We start from the raw sequence: 19634 nt of genomic DNA, 5'->3' as shown, positions 1-19634 counted from the left end.
TAGCTATTTTACTTGTTTATGGTCTGTGTTCTTTTTAATTTGTGTCTATCCTATGTCAGTTGTTAACAATTCTGCATGTCACCTGGCAATGAGAGATACCTTTTGTTTTCAAAACTGACAACTTGAACATTTGTTTAATGGAAAAAATACAGTGAACGATCAACATTATATATTTTTTACAAATCAAACAATAAGTGTATTTGATTTGCAGTGTTGTGTTAGTTTCAGGTGTGCGGCAAAGTGATTCAGTTATTTCAGATTCTTTTCCATTACAGACTATTACAAGATATTGAATATAGTTCCCTGTGCCATAAAAATATATATATATATATATATATATATATATATATATATACAGGAAGGAGAGAAGTGGATGGGGGCTCAAATGAAGCAAGACTGGCCATGAACTGACAGTTGTTGAAGCTGGGTGATAGGTAGGGGGGTTTCATTATATTATTCTGTCTGCTTATTTTTATGTTTGAAATTCTCATAATAAAATAAATACTAAAACATAAAAAAAGAATGTATATCTATGTATAACTGAATCACTTTGCTGTACAGCAGAAATAAAATATAATAAATTAACTATACTTCAATAAAATAATTTTTTTCAAAAAAGAAGTGCCTGCAAACATATAAATGTTCTTCACAAGGAAAATGGGCTTTTTGTTCCCTTTTTGTTAAGATCCAGGTTGCCTGACAGAGCAATTTCGGGGACTTAAACCATAGAAGTCGAGGATGAAAATTTCAAGTTGTTATAAATCCCCCCAGAGCACAGATTGTGCTCACCTCATTCTCTCTTACAAGGGTCACTACCTTAGAAGACACAGACACCTAGTACAGTTTGCTTTTGATTTTAGGGAACAGAGGGAAATAGTACACGAATGGCCTTAGAACCATCATTTGCATACAACTGTTCAGTGCAGAAACTGACAAGGCCCAGCTAGCCTGCTGAATGGAGCCATTTGGGGGGCTCTAGCTGGTTTGCAGTGGCAGCCCTATGTCCTGAAACCAGCTTAGGGGTAACCAGGCCTGTGGTCCCATAGCCTTGCTATGGGGACCCTTGATACTGCAAATCCCAGAGGATTGTGGGAATTCTCTGAGGACCCTTCCATAAGCTCCGGGCCCCTGAGCTGAAAGATGGTGTATTTCTGAGCCATGAGCCTTAAGATGGAACGTAAGTCCCATCCCCACCACACCCTCCCACTCACCTGCCCCACACTTCAGTACTGAGAAGTCATTAGTAACTACTTCAGTCTAATTTTCTTAGGAAATAAAATGGAAGCAAGGAATAACAGAAGATAATAGTACCTTTTAGCTATAAAATAGAGGAAGTCTAAACCCTCGGCTGAACGCATAATAATGTTTTCAACAAATATTAACGGCAAAAATCAACCATCACGAGGACATAGTGAGACAAAATTATAACACTTAACACACACAGAAATGAAGCAAAAGTGCTCTCAGGCCCTCAGGTGTTGTATGAATAGGAGTTACTAATTTGGTTTTTAAAGTCTTTGTAGCCATTTTAAGTTCCATCCTGTGGTCGCCGAATAGGAAGCAAATGAAATGATGTACTCCACTAAATCACATTACAGCATTTACCTCTTTATAAAATGCTTCCATCTTTCAACCATTTAAAAAATTATAGAAAACAGCTAGATAGATCATAGAGATAATCATTACATCAAGATCTCAAGAATGCTGCAATCACTAACAATGTACTTGGATGGATCTGGAAGTTATTTCTCACCTGCTGCTGCATTCATAGCTAAAAATGCAAAATTGAATGAGTACTAGTCGTTTCCAGGCCCCAACGCTGGTCATGCCCACTGCATCTTTCTTAGCTTGAGAAACAGACACAATCTAAGTTACCTCTGATTGACAAAGAAGAGTAAAGACAAAAAAGACTTTGCCAGGAAGACAATGTGACTTCCTAAATCTAATATGGAATAGGCGTGCAAATACAAAAATCTAACAAATAAAATTGTGCGGAACCAAATGACCTATATTGTGGGCACATGGCCCTCCTAACAGTACGTGTCCCTATAACACACCTGCAATGTCACATAATAAACCTTTCTAGAGTCCATTTTAATTTGAAGATTGTGGGAGGAGAGGGCTATTATTTACTTTATTTTAAAACAAATACAGACATGTCATGGTACCGTAGTATTTGCGCAGGTTTTAAGATCAAGAGGAAATTTCAAAGAACTGTAGTTTGTGCTGCTGCGTTTTGGATATGTGCTTGCTGTTCTCTGCCATTCCAAATGACTTCTGAGAAAGACTGAAAATCACTACTATGTTAATTCTCTCTCTCAGAGGAGGCAAAAAAATAAATAAAGTATAAAATGTGGGGAAAGGCACAGGCAATCGAGGACAGCTATCAAACAGGGGAGGGAAATGAGGTCTCACACGAACCACGCACGGCTTTCCTGTTCTCTCCACTGGGATAAAGACTGACACTTGGAGAGACAGAAGAATAGGTAGGCAAGCCATTTAGGGGTGTGGATGGGAAAAAACTCTCTTTCCCCAAGAGAATGTGGCTTTACACCGGCATATTAGATTAGAAAGTGCAAACACAATAATTAACAGTGAATCCTGAAACTTCAACACGCCAGAAAAGAGTGTCACTCAGGAGTGAGACCTGGAAAATAGGGATACATTAAGGTAATCTTCAGTGAGGCTGGACAGCTCTGCAGGGGGCGGGCGGCAGCCCTGGAGAGCTAATCAAGTTCTCCTGACACCTCGGGAAGCTTGAGAAACCTGAAGAAGGATGCTCCCACGCCAGCAGCTAGGGGCAGCCGTGGGCAAAGAGCGGGGCCCTTCCCAAATCCGAACCCCAAACAACAAGCTCCTCGCTAAACAAACACCTTTATTCCCCGCCTGATTTAAGAAAAGCACTTTGAGTCCCCCTTCCTCAGTTTCTGCTCTCTGGGAATAAACCAGCTGCTGTGGTTTTTCCACCACAGTAACACGTGTCAATCACCGCTAGGCCCAGCGTTACTTTTCCTCCCAACGTGTGATTCCAACAATCAGATGCCCCAAGCTGAAGCCCAGCCTCGCGTGTGAGCGTTTTCTAGGGCACATCCCAGAAGGTGCCCCCAGCCCCTGTGTATTTCATTTAATTATGAAACCTCTTTCTAGAAGCCCCATAATTCTCCCAAGAGTCAAAGTAATTGGTAGAAATTAGACATGAAGAGACACAAGGCCTCTTAAAGAGGACACTTTCGACTATAATTTTTAAAAGAATTTTCTGTTCAGTTCCAATATAATTTTGTACTTTCCCAATTCTGCCCTTTTCAAATGCCAGAGAAAAGGTTCATGTTATCTCGTGGGCTATAAAAAAAAAGCCAATCGTTGGGCTGCATCCCGCAGGCCTACAAGGCCTGCACTTGCCCGGCTTTAAGATCTTAAGACTGAAGAAAGAGCCCTGAGTCACCAACAGAGACATCAGTGGTTTCATGGATGGGGGAGCTTACACGTCTGAAGCAAGGTCTTGGAGGGACACCCTACTTTGCGTGGCCAAAGGCAGACATAACCTGAAGGCAGGCTTCATGCCCAGTGAGAGGGGAGGTTACCAGTTATAGGGGGATTACATCAGGCTGCCTCATCAGTTACCAGGGAAACCAGCAGAGGGGCACCCCCTTATTGTCCCTTGATAAGAACCACCACTAGCTGGGGTCTGGGGCAAGTACTTAAGAAGGTCACTCCTGTGAGTAAGGTATAGGTGAAGCAGGTACTGGTGAAGCAGGTACTGGTCAAGCAGGGGATGTACAGAGAGCGAGAGAACAGCCATCTTTATTGGCCTGACCATACAGCAAGGTAATGCATTTGTACTCCACTTAAGGTCCACAAAGATTTCCCTTCCTTTGAAGGCCATCCTTTGGATGGTTTTTAAAAAGGAAAAAAAAAAAAAAGAGTGAAAAATAATGTATGTTACTCTTGTGGCAAATCACTGCTATTTGGCAATGAAAGGATCTTATGTGTGTGTGTGTGTGTGTGTGTATGTGTGTGTGTGTTCCATTACTTGGGGTCCATGCTGCTGTGTGGCTACATTAACAAGATGCACTTTGGGTACTGGTTAGATATGTAAACCAAAGACAAATCCATCTTTCAATGGATTTATGGTCGTTTAGTGGAAGATGGTAGCAAAATTCCACGGCACGGTTTTATTCCACTCAATTCAGGAAAATTCTATTGATCCACTACTCAGCACCTGGCACTCTAAGTAAGTAATGGGAATCCAAGGACGAAAGAAGATTTAGCAAGGGGGAGGGGAGGTGGGCAGACATACGGAAAACAGTGACAAGAGAGTCAGAAGTCTGATGATTGCTGTGCGTGAAAGGAGAACAGGGTGGGTGATGAACTCCCCCGAAGCAGGCTCCACACAGAAAGCTTAAAGGTTACAAGATGGCAGCCAGTAGGGTGGGTCAGGGATACACAATGTTATTTTGAAAAAGCGAAGCAACGGTTAAAAAAAGAGAAGTTTTCACATAAAAATCCAGATTTCTGGCTTTTCTTAAAAAAAGTACAAGATCTGGCAACACTTGGCAACAACGGAGCAGAGATAGGTAGGCATGGACTCTCCAGTACCCGAGAGTCCTCACTCAAGGAGCCTGGCCCCTGTAGGCATCTGCGTTGTAAGCCCCTGTCTTAGGACAAAGGTAGAGTCGTCAAGGTTTCGGAATCCTACCCTAAGAAGGGAAACACGGGGGAAAGCTGAACACTCTGAGATTTGCTTTCCTAGAAATAAAACAGCAAAAAGCCAACAGAATTGTCTGTCTCTGCATCACTTGACACTGATCAGCCAGTTGACTCAGTTAAGCCTCTGTGCTGCTCGTAAGCACTTGTGAGAACAGTTTGCTGGTGCAGTCGGAGAGGAAAACCTTCTCAGGCTCCAAGCATATGGTTCGTTTGGAAGACAGCAACTCAGCACAGCTCTCAGCAGGCCACTGCATCCCTCCTAAGGATCACTGGAAGCATCTGGTACAGAAAAAGGACCACAGCAGCTGGGGCTCGGTCAGCAGCACAGAAGCGTGCTGGTCCTCATGGGCTCACCCCGGCCTCACATGGCTTTCCACAGCCTCCCCGAGCTCGGCCTTCTCTCCTGGCTCCCGGGTCCCCGGGGAACACCTCCCAGGGGCACGTGCCACCAGCAACGGCCGAAACACGATGCGACCAAACTGATGCCATTCATGTCCTCCTGCGGTGGATGCTTTCCATTTTCCACCCAGGTCCCTCCCATCCCCCCTCCCGGTTCTGTGTGTCCCCCCAGCTTCTGCGTGATTTGCAGTCATCTTTGGCTATTGGAGCTGCTTCACCTGGATGTGCCCCAGACCTGGAAGTGTGCGGGGAAGCTCACGGCCAACAGCTCCTGGATGCAGGAGTGTGAGAACCAGATCCCCAGCCTCAGGGTGGACTCACTGCTCCCCAGAGGACCAGCCACCCTTGCTGGCTACCTCCCCTTCCCTGCCCCACGACCCTGATCCTGATTCCTCCTGGGAGCACTTCCTTAATAATCACTTGCATGTGAAGCCTCCTCTGGGGTCTGCGCCTGGGAAAACCCCACCCAGACACATCCCCTCCCCTTCCCACCCCTGTCCCCTCCAGTTACCCCTCCCAGGCCCTCGGAGTCCAAAGCTCACTTAGACTTCGATTCTCCCTCTTCCTCCATGCTGTCTCTTTCTAGCTACACATTAAATCCAATATTTCCTCCTAAGGGACACATACCCTCACCTTCCCACTACAACCAACTTCAGCTACCCATCACCTCCCACCATGACAGGTGCCATGTTTTCTCAGCTTCCGTTTTGTTCCCCTCTTAGGCTTTTGGAAACTCAGCACTTCCAGTGGTTTTTCCTCTAAAACAAAACAAAAATATTGCAGTGGTTCCCCACTGACTTCAGGATAAAGTTCAAACTCCTTAGCCCAGCCATCAGAGGCCTCGTGACCCAGGCCCTCACCCTTCTCATGCCTTTTCTCCCCGTTTCCCTCTGGGCCTCACGCTCCAGTCACCCCACATCATCCGTGGTCTGCTTTTCCAGGTTCCAGGCTCCCCTGGGCTGGTCCCCCTGCCTGGGAGGCCCTTCCCACCCCTGGTGCCCCTGTTCAAATCTACCCATCAGTCCAGACCCAGAGCACATGAGAGTCACAGAGCCTCCTTTTCTGAAGCCCCCATTAACACATTCCAGGTGAGAGACAAAAACCAAGACCCATAGATGAAGCTGGGCATTCACATAATTTGCATACAGACTTTACATCTTCCTAGCAGATAAGTTTCCTGAGAGCTGGGAGCTCTTTAAGTGGTCTTTGCTCATTTACCTTAGAAAAATCTAACTGAAAGGGCGGAAACGTTTACCACTTAAAACGGTGTTAGTTATTCTAGTCTCAGGCAGATGTGTTCCAGAATGGATGTGAGACAGCGGCGGGCGGGGTGGGGGGAGGGGGGAGATCCTCTTCTCTCTATCTTAGTTCCCACAGACGCCTCTCTGGATGCAAGCATCTCACCACCCTAGGTGTGATTCCAATGAACACTCACTCTAAACCCAAACCGACTTATTCCCCACGGGGCTCATTGTTGGAAACACCAATCTGATCTAGTCCTGAAGGAAAGCCTGCATCATAGGGTAGAGAGATGCTACAGGATTACATTTCACGGGCAATTAAAGAGATTTTCAAGGGCAGCTTTGATTATACGCGTTTTTCACCCTCCACCAGGGTTTCAGAATCCCACCCCCTGCATTAGCTGCAGGTCCTCTGTGTGCCCCACTCCCTGACCCTAAGCCAAAAGGCACCTGATGAATGTCGACAGAGGGCACAAATGTCCTGGTTCCCTGTTCCATATAAGGCATTATTCCAGAGGACCTGGACCCAAATGGCTTCAACCCATTAGTGATGAAAAAACACATCAATGACACCCTGAACTAGCTCTGTGTGTGAAAAACGACAGTTTGTAACAGCTGAAAAATAGAGCAGCACAATGCATTTCTGTACTTACGGCTACAACCATAAAGCGACCTAGAATTAAATCCACACTCATGAAACATCAGAGTGACATTTTAATAACTGACTTCTCTTAGCCATCAAGTTTTAAGATCTTTGGCAACTCGTTCTAAGGAAAACTGCCCGAAGAAAATGAAGCACAACTTAAATGTACTTAGAAATCAGGGTGAATGCAACTACATTGTCTGTTGCAAATCACTCTGTGTTCCTAAGAAAGACCTGAGAGAAGGAAGTACAATCGCCCTTTTACTTACCAAATATCTCATATTCGGCTATTCATTCTTGAGTCAGTTTTCAAAGCCACTGACTGACTCAACTGAACACACTTAGGATCAAGAAAAACTGACTCAGATGTGTGGTTTGGCCTGCCATCTTAAAATGGAATGGCAGTTATCAAAATTTTCAGAAGAAAGGATCAGGCAATTTTTCATGGATTGACGTGAAATTTATCAAACTGGCAGAGGCCTCAGAGAAACATTACTGCACTGTGCTTTGGGAATAACTGATGATACAGTTAGACTGTCCATGATGCTCTCAAATTACTCAAAATTCACTAGAAAACATTTCATTGTGAGACTTGAATAAACTCTTCTCACTTCAGACATGTTACTCCTACGCCTAGCCGAAAGAAATGTTTCCTCCTGAAACATTTCCCTAGTTTTTCTTTCCAGCAGGAGGTGACTTCTCCTTTTTCCAAACTCCCATGGTGTGAGGGATGTCTTATTTTCTCAGGTAAACTGCAGGTACCTGGAAGGCAGGTTCCACGGGCAGTTGAATCTTGCACCTGCACCCTCTCCCTTCCCACCAAGTAGAGTCCCTAGCACGATACTTAACGAAGAGCACAAGCTTAATGTCTGCAAATGACTCAATGAGTCAGTGAGTGAATGCAAGCTTGTATGGTTCTGGGTTTTTTTTTTCTGCTCTTACTGCAGACCCCAAAGGCTAATTATTTGCTACAAACTTTACGTTCACCTTTCAAACACATTAAGGTTGATATCCAAGTTTCAAGTAGTCATTCCATGATGATTATTGCTAATGAACTTGATTTAAACTGATAGTAATCTAAACAGTTTATGTACAGGTCTTTCAATATTGTCTACTTGGACAATATTAACCAAGGCATTTACCTCCTCTTTGAGAGCTAATCATTTCATTTATCAGCATCTATAGCTGTCAGAACTTTGGCAGACTTGGTGAAAAATACCATCAACTGCTCATATTAAAAATTAATCACACAAGATTTCCTTTGTTTCATTTTTTACTACTTAAACCCTACTGGACTTCCCTGGTGGTGCAGTGGTTAAGAATTCACCTGCCAATGCAGGGGACATGGGTTCAAGCCCTGGTCCAGGAGGATCCCACATGCCGTGGAGCAACTAAGCCTGTGCGCCACAACTACTGAGCCTGCGCTCTAGAGCCCACGATCCACAACTCCTGAAGCCCGGGTGCGTAGAGCCGGTGCTCCGCAACAAAGAGAAGCCACTGCAATGGGAAGCCCGTGCACCACAACGAAGAGTAGTCCCCGCTCGCTGCAACTAGAGAAAGCCTGCGTGTGGCAACGAAGACCCAACGCAGCCAAAAATAAATTAAAAGACCAGGTAGTGAGCTTCTAAAGGCTGCCTTATGAACATTAGATTAAAATCAATACTTAAAAAAAAAACAAACACACAACTCCCTACTGATACAGAAAATGTTCTGCTGGGTTTTGTTTGTTTATTTTTCATAGCATGGGGTCTTTTCCTCATGATGCAAAAACATACAGTTATTGTATTTGCTAGGGGAGAAAATGCCTGAACTTTAAAATTGTATAATGCAATACTAAACAGAAGTGGGGGAAATTCTGTTGGTCATTTTTGTCACGAGAATGGCAAATTACCATTCTCATTACCATACTTGGCAAATTACCAAGCTTTTGCAACTTCCTTTAAAAGGGTGGGGGCCAGTTTCAAAGACCTGGCACCAAGTTATCCAAGCAATTCTTCCTCTATATCTGCTTATTAAGGAGCTGGAATGTTCATTAAAGTCATCCAGGCAGGTGGTCCAGACACTCTGGATAGAGTGAACTCAAACTCAAGGACAATGGCATCTTCCCTTTCTTGAAAACCCTCCATGCTTCCTTCTTTTTTTTTTTTTTTTTTTTTTTTTTTTGCGGTACGCGGGCCTCTCACTGTTGTGGCCTCTCCCGTTGCGGAGCACAGGCTCCAGACGCGCAGGCTCAGCGGCCATGTCTCACGGGCCCAGCCGCTCCGCGGCATGTGGGATCTTCCTGGACCAGGGCACGAACCCGTGTCCACTGCATCGGCAGGCGGACTCTCAACCACTGTGCCACCAGGGAAGCCCCTCTACTCTCTTTTTAAAATACAGCACATGTTGTCATTTCTCCCACGATAACTGGCCAAAAGACAGATCTGATTTCCTTTGCCAGGCTTTCAATTTTTATTTTTACAAGAGCAGCAGAAACATAATGTGCTTTCTATCCCACCTTCATTGTTTTTATTTATTTATTCATTCATTCATTTATTTTTATTGTATAGTTGATTTACAATGTTGTATTAGTTTCAGGTGTACAGCAAAGTGATTCAGATTTATATACATACACATATATATATATATATATATATTCTCTTACAGATTCTTTTCCCATATAGGTTATTACAAAATATTTAGTTCCCTGTGCTATACGGTAAGTAGGTCCTTGTTGGTTATCCATATTATACTGATATATAGTAGTATGTATATGTTAATCCCAAGGTCCTAGTTTATCCCTCTGCGCCCCTTCATCATTTTTTTAAAAAGCATTTAAAATTAATATTGCTCTTTTCGAAAAACCAATCTCTACCTCTCTTTTCCTAATTAGACCCAATAAAAATATAAGAGTAAGCATTCTTGGGAAAGCCACATTGAAAAACATCATCCAAGCCTTGAAAATCAAAATCAAGACCAAATCAATTACAGGACTTGATTCAAGTGAATTTTGTTTTTCCTCCCAAGTGATTGACAGAAAGTATGATGGGTTCAAAATATTCAAGTATTTCTGGAGTTTGGGGGAAGATATGAAGTTTGTATACAGCCTCTAACCAAAATTAGTGTGTTTTCCAGCCATGCTTTGCAGATTAATAGTAGTATACTTTCACTAGCTGCTCTCTTCTGGGAGTACAGCTCCTCAAGGAGACAGTTTTCTAGCTGAGTGTAATGCAGTAAACTGAAGGAGGAAAGGATGTAACGTGGATTCTCTACTTATGCCGTCTGGTGTGGACAGTTGCAAGACGCTATGAAACTCTTTAGTTGTCTAATGTTTGGCCTTACCTGTCAGAGGGCAGAGGCCCTGGGAACAGATGCAAACTCCACACACACACATCCACAAACCCTATTCCTTTCCCCTCCCTTCTTCATTCAACACACATGAGGCACCTCATGATGCTAAGGTAACCGCCCACCCTCAGAGGCCTTACCTGTCGGCTTTCTTGATCAGGATGGCCCTGAAGATGTTCTCGAGGGGCGTCTTCTCCCGCTCATGGGTTGGCTGCACGAAGGGGTGCAGGGCCACCAGCGAGAAGCCCTGCTGGTACAGCTCCAGCAGCTGGGCGGGCAGGTCACGGAGGGAGGTCAGCCTCACGGCCGAGGCCCGTGGGAGCTCGGCTGGGAGTGGAGAGAGGGGAGGCTCATCAGAGACCCACCCAGACCGGCCACCCCACGCATCCACATCCCTCTCCCCTCAGCTCAGCAGAAAATCTCCAGGTCGCCTCTCAGTCACATGAGTCTATTCCCATCTTAACTACTGTCTTCAAGGGGACCTACAAAACTGCTGGTTAATTTCCAACTCATCTGTAAGTACTGGTGACTGGATGGCTTAAAATTAGAGCCAGGGCTTCCCTGGTTGGCGCAGTGGTTGAAAGTCCGCCTGCCGATGCAGAGGACTTGGGTTCATGCCCCGGTCCGGGAGGATCCCACATGCCGCGGAGCGGCTGGGCCCGTGAGCCATGGCCACTGAGCCTGCGCGTCCGGAGCCTGTGCTCCACAACGGGAGAGGCCACAACAGCGAGAGGCCCGCGTACCGCAAAAAAAAAAAAAAAAAAAAAAAATTAGAGCAAGTTTCTCAGAGATCACACTGGAAAAGTCACTTCCACCCCCTCAGAAAATAAAAAAGAAAGAAATGAAGAAGGAGGATCACAAGACGATGACAACTGCACACAAACGTAAAACTGCCGGGTGGCAAAAAGCAGCAGCAAAACAAAGTCCAAAGACAGACTGGAACAACATTTCTGTGCCACTTAAGACAAAAGGGTAATTTCCTTAACAGGCAAAAAACAGAAGCAAGAACAAAAACAAGAAAAATGGGCAGAATATACGAACAGGCAATTTCCTGAAAAGCATAAAAGGGTAATCAATACTTGAAAGGACACTCAAATTAACTCAACATTAGAACTATGCAAAACAAAACAAATGTTTTCTCCCTATTGAATTATTTTAAAATCGGGGTTTAAAAAAACCTTTTTGAGAAGGGCAGACAAGATATCAGAAGTCAACAGATTCAAGTGACAAGTCTTCCAGCCCAATCCCCCGCCCCTCAGGCTCTTTCCCTAGAGGCAACCAGTATTATCCATTTTCTTTTGTATATATGTTAATAATCGCTGAATCTGTGCACAAATAAGTTTATATATCTATCTCACTTTTTTTACACAAATGGTAGGATAATGTTACAACCCAGCTTTTTATCCATTTTTATCAATGAACAGTATCCTTTTCTTGGAGATCATTCCATGGCAGTACACAGAGCTCTTCCTCATTCTTTTTACAGCTGCACAAGTGTTCCACTGTGTGAGGTACCACAGATTATCCAAACTTTTGCTTTCATAAGTAATACTGCAATGAAAAACATCACTCCTACATGATTTCACATGCATTCATGTACGGTATACCTAAAAAAGTTAATTCCTAGGTGTGGAATTGCTGGGCTCAAGATAAATGCATTGTAATTTTTTTAGAGACTGCCAAATCTCCTCCACAGTGCAGTAAGGGCTTTCCTTTATCAGTGAGGTACAAAGGTTATTTCTTTTCCCACGCCCTGGCTAATCTCACAACAAAAAATATGATCCCTGTGAGGTGGTAATTTATACTTCTCATTATGTAATTTGTACTTTTTCTTATTAAACATCTCATGTTTAAATGCTATTTATGTTGCCTTTTCTGTTAACTGTTCAAAATCTTTGCCTAGTTTCCTACTGGGTTATTGGTCTTTTGTCTATTGATTCATAAAAGCTCTTTATATATTAGGAAATTCATTTCTTATTTGTAATAACAGTTGCAAATATCTTTCCCAAATTATTGTCTTTTGACTTTGCATGACACGGGTTTTGCCATGAAGAATTTTTTTTAATAAAGTTGAATTTATCAATCTTGCCTTCAATGGCTTCTGAGTTTTATGTCATAGCAGAGAGACCCGGAATATAAAACAATTCTCTTGTGATTTCCTGTAGTAATATTTCAGTTTTTGCATGTAAATGTTTGCTCCATTTGGAATTTATGCAATATGAATTCAACTTTTCCCACCTACCCCCAGTTTATCCATTTTTCCGCATTGATTTGAGATGTCACCTTTATCATATATTATATTCTTAAGTATATTTAAGTCTATGACTATGATCTATTAAACTATTCTAACAATTTTAGTTTCATATTATGTTTTAAAATCTGGTCAGGTTATTTCCTGAATCTTCCTATCTTTCTGTTTATTTTCTGAATCTTTCTGTTTCTTCTCAATTATTTGTTTTTCCAAATGGTCTTTAAAATCAGGTCATCAAATTGTCCCTCAAAAAAAAAACATCTTGTTGATACTTTTATTGGATCAATGTCAAATTACAGCTGGTGAGAGAGAATGGATTTTTTTTCTTTTTAACCATTTTTTAAATTGAAGTATAGTTAATTTACGATGTTGTGTTAGTTTCAGGTGTACAGCAAAGTGATTCAGTTATACATATTTATATATGTCTGTTTTTCTTCAGATTCGTTTCCATTATAGGTTATTACAAGATATTGAATATAGTTCCCTGTGCTGTACAGTAGGTCCTTGTTGGTTATCTATTTTATATATAGTAGTGTGGATATGTTAATCCCAAACTCCTAATTTATTGCTCCCCCTCACACTATTTGATTATATTTTTAATCCACAGGAATTGGAAATTGAAGCCAAAAAATATTTTACAGAAAGTTAACAACACCAACCTCCCGAGAATGGATATTTTCATCACGCTGCAAGTTTCCATCCAAGAACATTGCATGATTTTTGTTTATTCAAGACTCTTTAGGGGTCCCTTGGGTGCATATTAAAATTTTCTTCACATAGATACTGCACACTTGTGAAGTTTATTCCTAGTTATTTTATATTTTATTGCTATTTGAATTGTTTTTTTTCTCCTTTTACTTCTGTGATCTCCATTGTGGGCAAGAATGTTGGAGAAACAGTCATGCTCATGGCGGCTGACAGTGGTGAACCTTTCTGGAGGGCCGTGTGGTAGTTTCCCTCAATCCTAAAAGTGCATTTGCACTTTGTCCAGCAACCTTGCCGCTGAGTTTTATGCCTGTGGCTGGACTCCTAAATGCTTCTCAAGATATATGGGCAAAGTTATTCACTACAGGGTCATCACAACAGCAAAAACCTAGAACCAAGGAGTTCTTCTTTGGAGGGCTAGCTCAACATTGGGACACCCCAGTGATGAATCCTCTGAACCATTAATATGTGTTACATGAGGATGAAAATGTGCCCAAGACCCATGACTAAGTTAAGAGACAAGGTGTCTAACGGTGTTTATCGTAGGATACTTTAGTATAAAAAAATTCGAAGGATAGATAGACATGAATAAAATTTTTTTCTGGAAGAAATAACAAAAACATCAATATTGGAGAGACTGGAGTAGAGAGGTGAGGATGAGAAGGTAGTTTTTACTTTTATTTTGTACTTTCAATACTATTACCGTCAATACAGCAATCATTTGAGTGGAGGGTTCATGAGACATTTTAATTTTCTTCTTTACATGTGAAAAATATTTAAAATTTTAATGTATTTTTAAAAACACTGTGTTACTTTAAAACAAACTTAAAAACAAAATCTAGGGGTACTTAAGAATACTCTTAACATCAGCCACTGTAGCCCTCACTTCCATACATCAGGTAAGAGATTTACAAGGAAGAAAAATCTACAGCAATGATTCATTCTAAAGCAAGTGTCCAGCATCCTGGAGAAATCGCCATGAATAACAGTGACAGAGATAAAGCTGGTCAGGAAAGCTAGAGAGCATGCAATCTTTGCCTTGAAGAGTACGTCCTACATATGCCGCCAGATAGAAAAAAATCTTGAAGGTAAGTCTGGAGAGATCGCTGAGCCCGTCCACACTCCTAGGCACAGCAACCCGGTGGGCCAGAGGCGCAGCCTCTCCAAGCCTGCCCCACCGTCCAGCAGCAGAGGCAACACCCAAAATCCTCGGAAATGGAGACCCTTGGGCGCCACCCCAGACCTACTGAATCGGAATCAGAGCCATCTATGGCTTCACGAGCCCTCGAGGAGATAAGAGGCTGAGAACTACCTTCTAGAGGGTTTCCTCTAGAGGATCTAAGGCCACACACCCACCTGTGACCTGCACCCCAACTCCACACAGCCAGGACCTTGACCGTCCCTGCCATGGCAGCCTCAGGCCCACTGCGGGGGTCTGCACAGGCTTCTCCCCCAGTCTGTGTGCACCCCCCAGGCCCAAGGCGGCACAGAGACTAGGGAGAGGCGAGTGGGGAGACACTGCTGCGGGGGCAACATTTAAGGAGCATCAAAAACTCAGTAACCAGTACGAATCAACATTAAATGAAATAGGTTAAAAAGTGAACATGAATGCCGAAAGTCCATAATGAACAAACTATCAAAAATTTTACTAAGGACAGCATCTGTATTATTGATTTTTCTTTTGCCTCAAGCTTGGCACAGCCCTGTTACTGATCTCCTCTTTTTAAAAGACGTTGCCTCACTTGCCTCACCCCAGTGCCGGCCCATCCCAACATCTCTTGCCCTCTTGTCCGGGGCCCTGCGAATGACAGGAGTGGGCCTGTATGTAGGCTGCTCCAGGGGAACCAGGGGCAGGTCTCCTGCGCTGTCAGGAGATGACGAAGCAACAGAAGCGTGTGTGTCACAGACGCTGTTGTTTTATTTAAAAAACTGCATGAACTTTTGGTAGGAGTGTAAGCCCTTCTGGAGGGTAATTTTATAATATCCATCAGACCTAAAAATACCACGCGGCACAAAGATCCCCTCTTCTTTGATAAAACTGTACATAAAGAGCATCTGTGACCTCAAAGTCAGTCTCTACGGGTCGGTATTTTGTAAATGTTTCCAGTATTTCAGACTCTTTCTGCTACGGTAAAATAAACCTGTGCCAAGATTTTGATAATTTGTATGTTTCTTTCCTCTTATGCATGATCCTATAATTTAAAAAATGAATAAAAGCAATTAATGTGTTTAGAAGACTTGGGATTCTAGGATCAGCTCTGTGCTCCTCCCTGGCATCGATCCTGGGCCTGTGAACGGTCAGTTTCCGCGTATAAAACGGAGATGACAACGTGGGCCTGTCTTCCATCAGAGAGTGGTTGTGAGGATCACACGGGATCCTTACATGTGTAAGGAGGCGTGTGTAATCGATGAAGCTCCCCAACAGCGGAGTTCAGTGGTGCTGGGAGTGGCGGACAGACTGGTCCGCTGCAGCCGTTGATGACAATTCGGTGCTGGGACATTAAACCCTCCCCATCCCCGTCCACAGCCCTTCACCTCCACGCTCCAAATCAGTGCACTAAAAATATTAATCAACCACTTTATAGCTAAATGCTTCCTGAATGAAACAGAATACCTTTAAAATTTTTATCTTGAAATCTAAAGATGTATCTCCTGTCAAAACTCAGCAATTTTATAGCTTTAATTTTTAGTATGCATGCTATCAAAGTTGAGCTTCATTGGTTAAAAAACAAATAAAAACGAATCTCAACTATCCTATAATAAAAAAAAAAAAACAGCGCCAACTGTAAACACGATTAAAGGCCTAATTTCACGTTTCTTTTTGAACCTTAACATTAAAAAGAAACCCTGGTTCTTGCAAAGCGACCAATCCCCCAGTATTACTACTAGGAACACAAACAAGGGAATGACTTATCTGTTTGGATGAACATACCAATCGTGGGCTCTTGGTCTATTTCTCACCCCACCCATCAGAATGACCTCTCCACTATTTTTGTTTTGTAATATTTGCCTGATTTCGTTTACAAATTACATAATCTTGGGCAAGTCACATAATTCCCACCCCATCTCTTGGGTCCCTCATTTTTAAAATGAAGACCCTGGACAGGCAATTCCAAAAGGAGCTTCCAACTTTCAAATGCAATGACGTTATCATTTTCCATTTGGAGACTAAGGTACAAGTCTCTAACTACAAAGTGACATTGGAAGAGAATACAATAAATGTTTCCAACGTGAACTGAAAGAGTCCTCCCAAACCAGAGCCAAAATGAGAAAAAGGCACAACCACATGTTCGGGTGGGTAGAGAGATGGAAACGGAAGCAGGAAAAGAATCTGCTGTTGGTGCAGCAGGATAAAAGTCACCGCTGAAGATGAGGGCACGGATGGGGCTGTCTTGGCCAGTGTCACCCTCCAGTCTGAGGAAGTGTCATCATTAGGGCCCAACACCCATTTGAAGGTCACACTTTTCTCTCCACTTTCTAAACTGCTTGTTCCATACACTTGGTTAACAGCAATCAGTCTGCAAGCCGGGGTCCAGGCTGGACATCCCCGTGCTCCCGCCCGGGGAGCTGTCTTCTTCGCATACGGGCACTCATGCTGCTGCTGTGCAAAGCCCAGTTCTCCAGCCTGGCAGGGGCTGGGTCTCATCCTATGACCTGTAAGCAGGTCTGGGACAGATCCCAAGGCCAGGAACTGGGGCCCCAGGGCCCAGATGGATAAAGTAAGCAAGAGACAGAGCCAGGGGATGAGCAGTGAACACGGAGGGCCCACCTCCCGAAAGGGGTGGCATCTTGTCCTTCTAGCCTGGTTACTGCCAATGGGCACGTGGGTGCCCTGGTTACTGCCAATGGGCACCATTGGTGCCAGAACGTATAATTCTTACCTTCAAGAAGTCAGAAATCTTGATCCTCAGAGAAACTCTCCTGATCTTTAGATTTGGCAAGTAAGTCCTATTTTATTTTCAACCCCATGTGGCCCAAAGCCAAGACCCGGTAGGTCACAGTGTCTGGCTGGGGCATTTGATAAACGTGGGAGGATGGATGCCCCACACCCTTCCCATCCCTGATGGTGGCACTGCCAAGGGATGGTGTGACTGCCAGTCTGGCAATGACCAGCTTACCAGTGTGCTCATTCCCACATCATCACGACTTAGCCAAGTCTTCAAGGACATGTCCGCAGGTATCTGACACACACCTCTATTTCCTTTCTACTTTCTGTCTCTATGAATTTGACTACTGGAGGTACCTCATACCAGGGAAATCATATATTTGTCCTTTTGTGACTGGTTTATTTCACTTAGCATAATTTCTTCAAAGTTCATCTATGTTGCAGCATGCGTCAGGATTTCTTTCTTTTTTAAGGCTGAATAATATTGCATTGTATCTATATATCACATTCTTTTAAAACTGAAGTCAGTTGATTTACAATGTTGTGTTAGTTTCAGGTGTACAGCAAAGTGATGCAGTTATACATACATACATATATATATATTCTTTTTCAGATTCTTTTCCCTTATAGGTTATTACAAAATATTAAGTATAGTTCCCTGTGCCATACAGTAGGTCCTTGTTGGTTATCTATTTTATAGATAGTAGTGTGTATATGTTAATCCCAAATCCCTCCCTCTTCTATACTAATGTAGACATGAACAAAGAGGTTAGAACCACATAACTATATTTCAAGTCCCTTGGAAATCTTTTTTCCCTCATTCAATTACCAATAAGAGGCTTTTTAAAAAATCAAAACACAGAAAGTGGGCTTCCCTGGTGGCTCAGTGGTTGGGAGTCCACCTGCCGATGCAGGGGACACGGGTTCGTGCCCCAGTCCGGGAGGATCCCACATGCGGCGGAGCAGCTGGGCCCGTGAGCCATGGCCGCTGGGCCTGCACGTCCGGAGCCTGTGCTCCACAGCGGGAGAGGCCACGACAGTGAGAGGCCCGCATACCGCAAAACAAAAAACAAAAACACAGAAAGTACTGCTAGAAAGGTATTTTGGGTAACATGAGAGTCCAAAGGTTTTGTTTTGCAATAAGTGGGGTTTTTTTTCTTTCAGAAAATAACTCCATATAAATAAATAAACCATTATTCCAGGAGTTTAAAAAGAAAGGAAGGAAAACAGGGGAAAAAGCATAATCCACAAAACCACATATTTCTTAACACTCCTGGGATAAAGGAGATTGTGTTTTTGCTATGACTATGTTTGTTTAGCAGAAACATTCTGCAGCCCTGTTTATTCCCTGGAAACGAAGCCCTTCAGACATCTGCAGAAGAGCCAAAGCAATGTTTCTGCTACTTCAAACTTCATTATAGGGAAAGTACCAGCTTCCAACACAAGAAAGAAAGCACTGTGCACGATGACCTCACATCTCACTCAAGTCTCTACAGCAGGCAACACACGCTGACCCTCAACAGTTCCTATGATTTTGCCCAGCACATTTGTGACTTTAACCTAATTATTCAAAGTCCAACTTTGCTTTTCTAATTACAACCACTAATGGATCTGTCAATACCAGGGAGCCCAACAGGACAGAGAGACACTATCTCCCCCGGGTCATTTCCTTCTCAGGTGAAGCTGATAATGACACTGTTCAACCAAATCTTTTTTTCTCTAATTTCCTTGAAGGCCACCATTTCTGTAACAACAATCTGGCTGGACTTTGCAGTAGATCCAATTTAGCAAAAAGCTAAAAGCAATCACTTTTCGATGTGGGGTTTTTCACTGTATAAGTAAAAAATAGGAATTCAATTTTTTTTTTTTTTTTGGCCACGCCACACGGCATACGGGATCTTAGTTCCCTGATCAGGGATCGAACCTGCGGCCCCTGAAGTGGAAATGTGGAGTCTTAACCATTAGGCCGCCAGGGAAGTCTCAGGAATTCGATTTTTTAAATAAGGTTTGCAGCCCATGTCTTCGGTGTTAATCCTAAATCTGTGGCATAAAACTTTCATTTTAGGATTTTCAAATTCAGACTTCTGTCATCTTGTTATCAAATAAACCCATGTTTCTGAAACTTAAAAAAAAACACACATCCAGACTCAGGAGACCGCACCATTAAAACACTATTTATTCTTTCATATTTTGTTAATTGGAGTGAAATTCACCTAACAAAAAAATCAGTCATTTAAAAGTGAACTATTGGGCTTCCCTGGTGGCACAGTGGTTGAGAGTCCGCCTGCCGATGCAGGGGACATGGGATCGTGCCCCGGTCCGGGAGGATCCCACATGCCGCGAAGCAGCTAGGCCCGTGAGCCATGGCTGCTGAGCCTGCGCGTCCGGAGCCTGTGCTCCGCAACGGGAGAGGCCACAACAGTGAGAGGCCCGCGTACCGCAAAAAAAAAAAAAAGTGAACTATTCAGTGGCATT

The 19634-nt window shown here is 43.2% G+C and overlaps 1 protein-coding gene across 3 annotated transcripts in view; it reads right to left on the bottom strand.

Annotated features, from left to right (window-relative positions):
* The window catches only part of RFTN1 (raftlin, lipid raft linker 1), a 204628-nt gene that overhangs the window by 115621 nt on the left and 69373 nt on the right, over nt 1–19634 (bottom strand). For all 3 annotated transcript variants that reach the window (XM_027086561.1, XM_027086558.1, XM_027086560.1), the window contains exon 3: nt 10458–10644. In XM_027086561.1, the coding sequence (XP_026942362.1) occupies nt 10458–10644 (187 nt within the window). The remainder of the gene's footprint in view (nt 1–10457; nt 10645–19634) is intronic.

The sequence above is a fragment of the Aethalodelphis obliquidens genome, unplaced genomic scaffold (genome assembly GCF_003676395.1).
Source record: "Aethalodelphis obliquidens isolate GAN/ISIS:26980383/991018 unplaced genomic scaffold, ASM367639v1 scaffold56, whole genome shotgun sequence".
Classification (NCBI taxonomy): Eukaryota; Metazoa; Chordata; class Mammalia; order Artiodactyla; family Delphinidae; genus Aethalodelphis; species Aethalodelphis obliquidens.
This window is presented reverse-complemented; position numbering and strand designations above follow the sequence as displayed.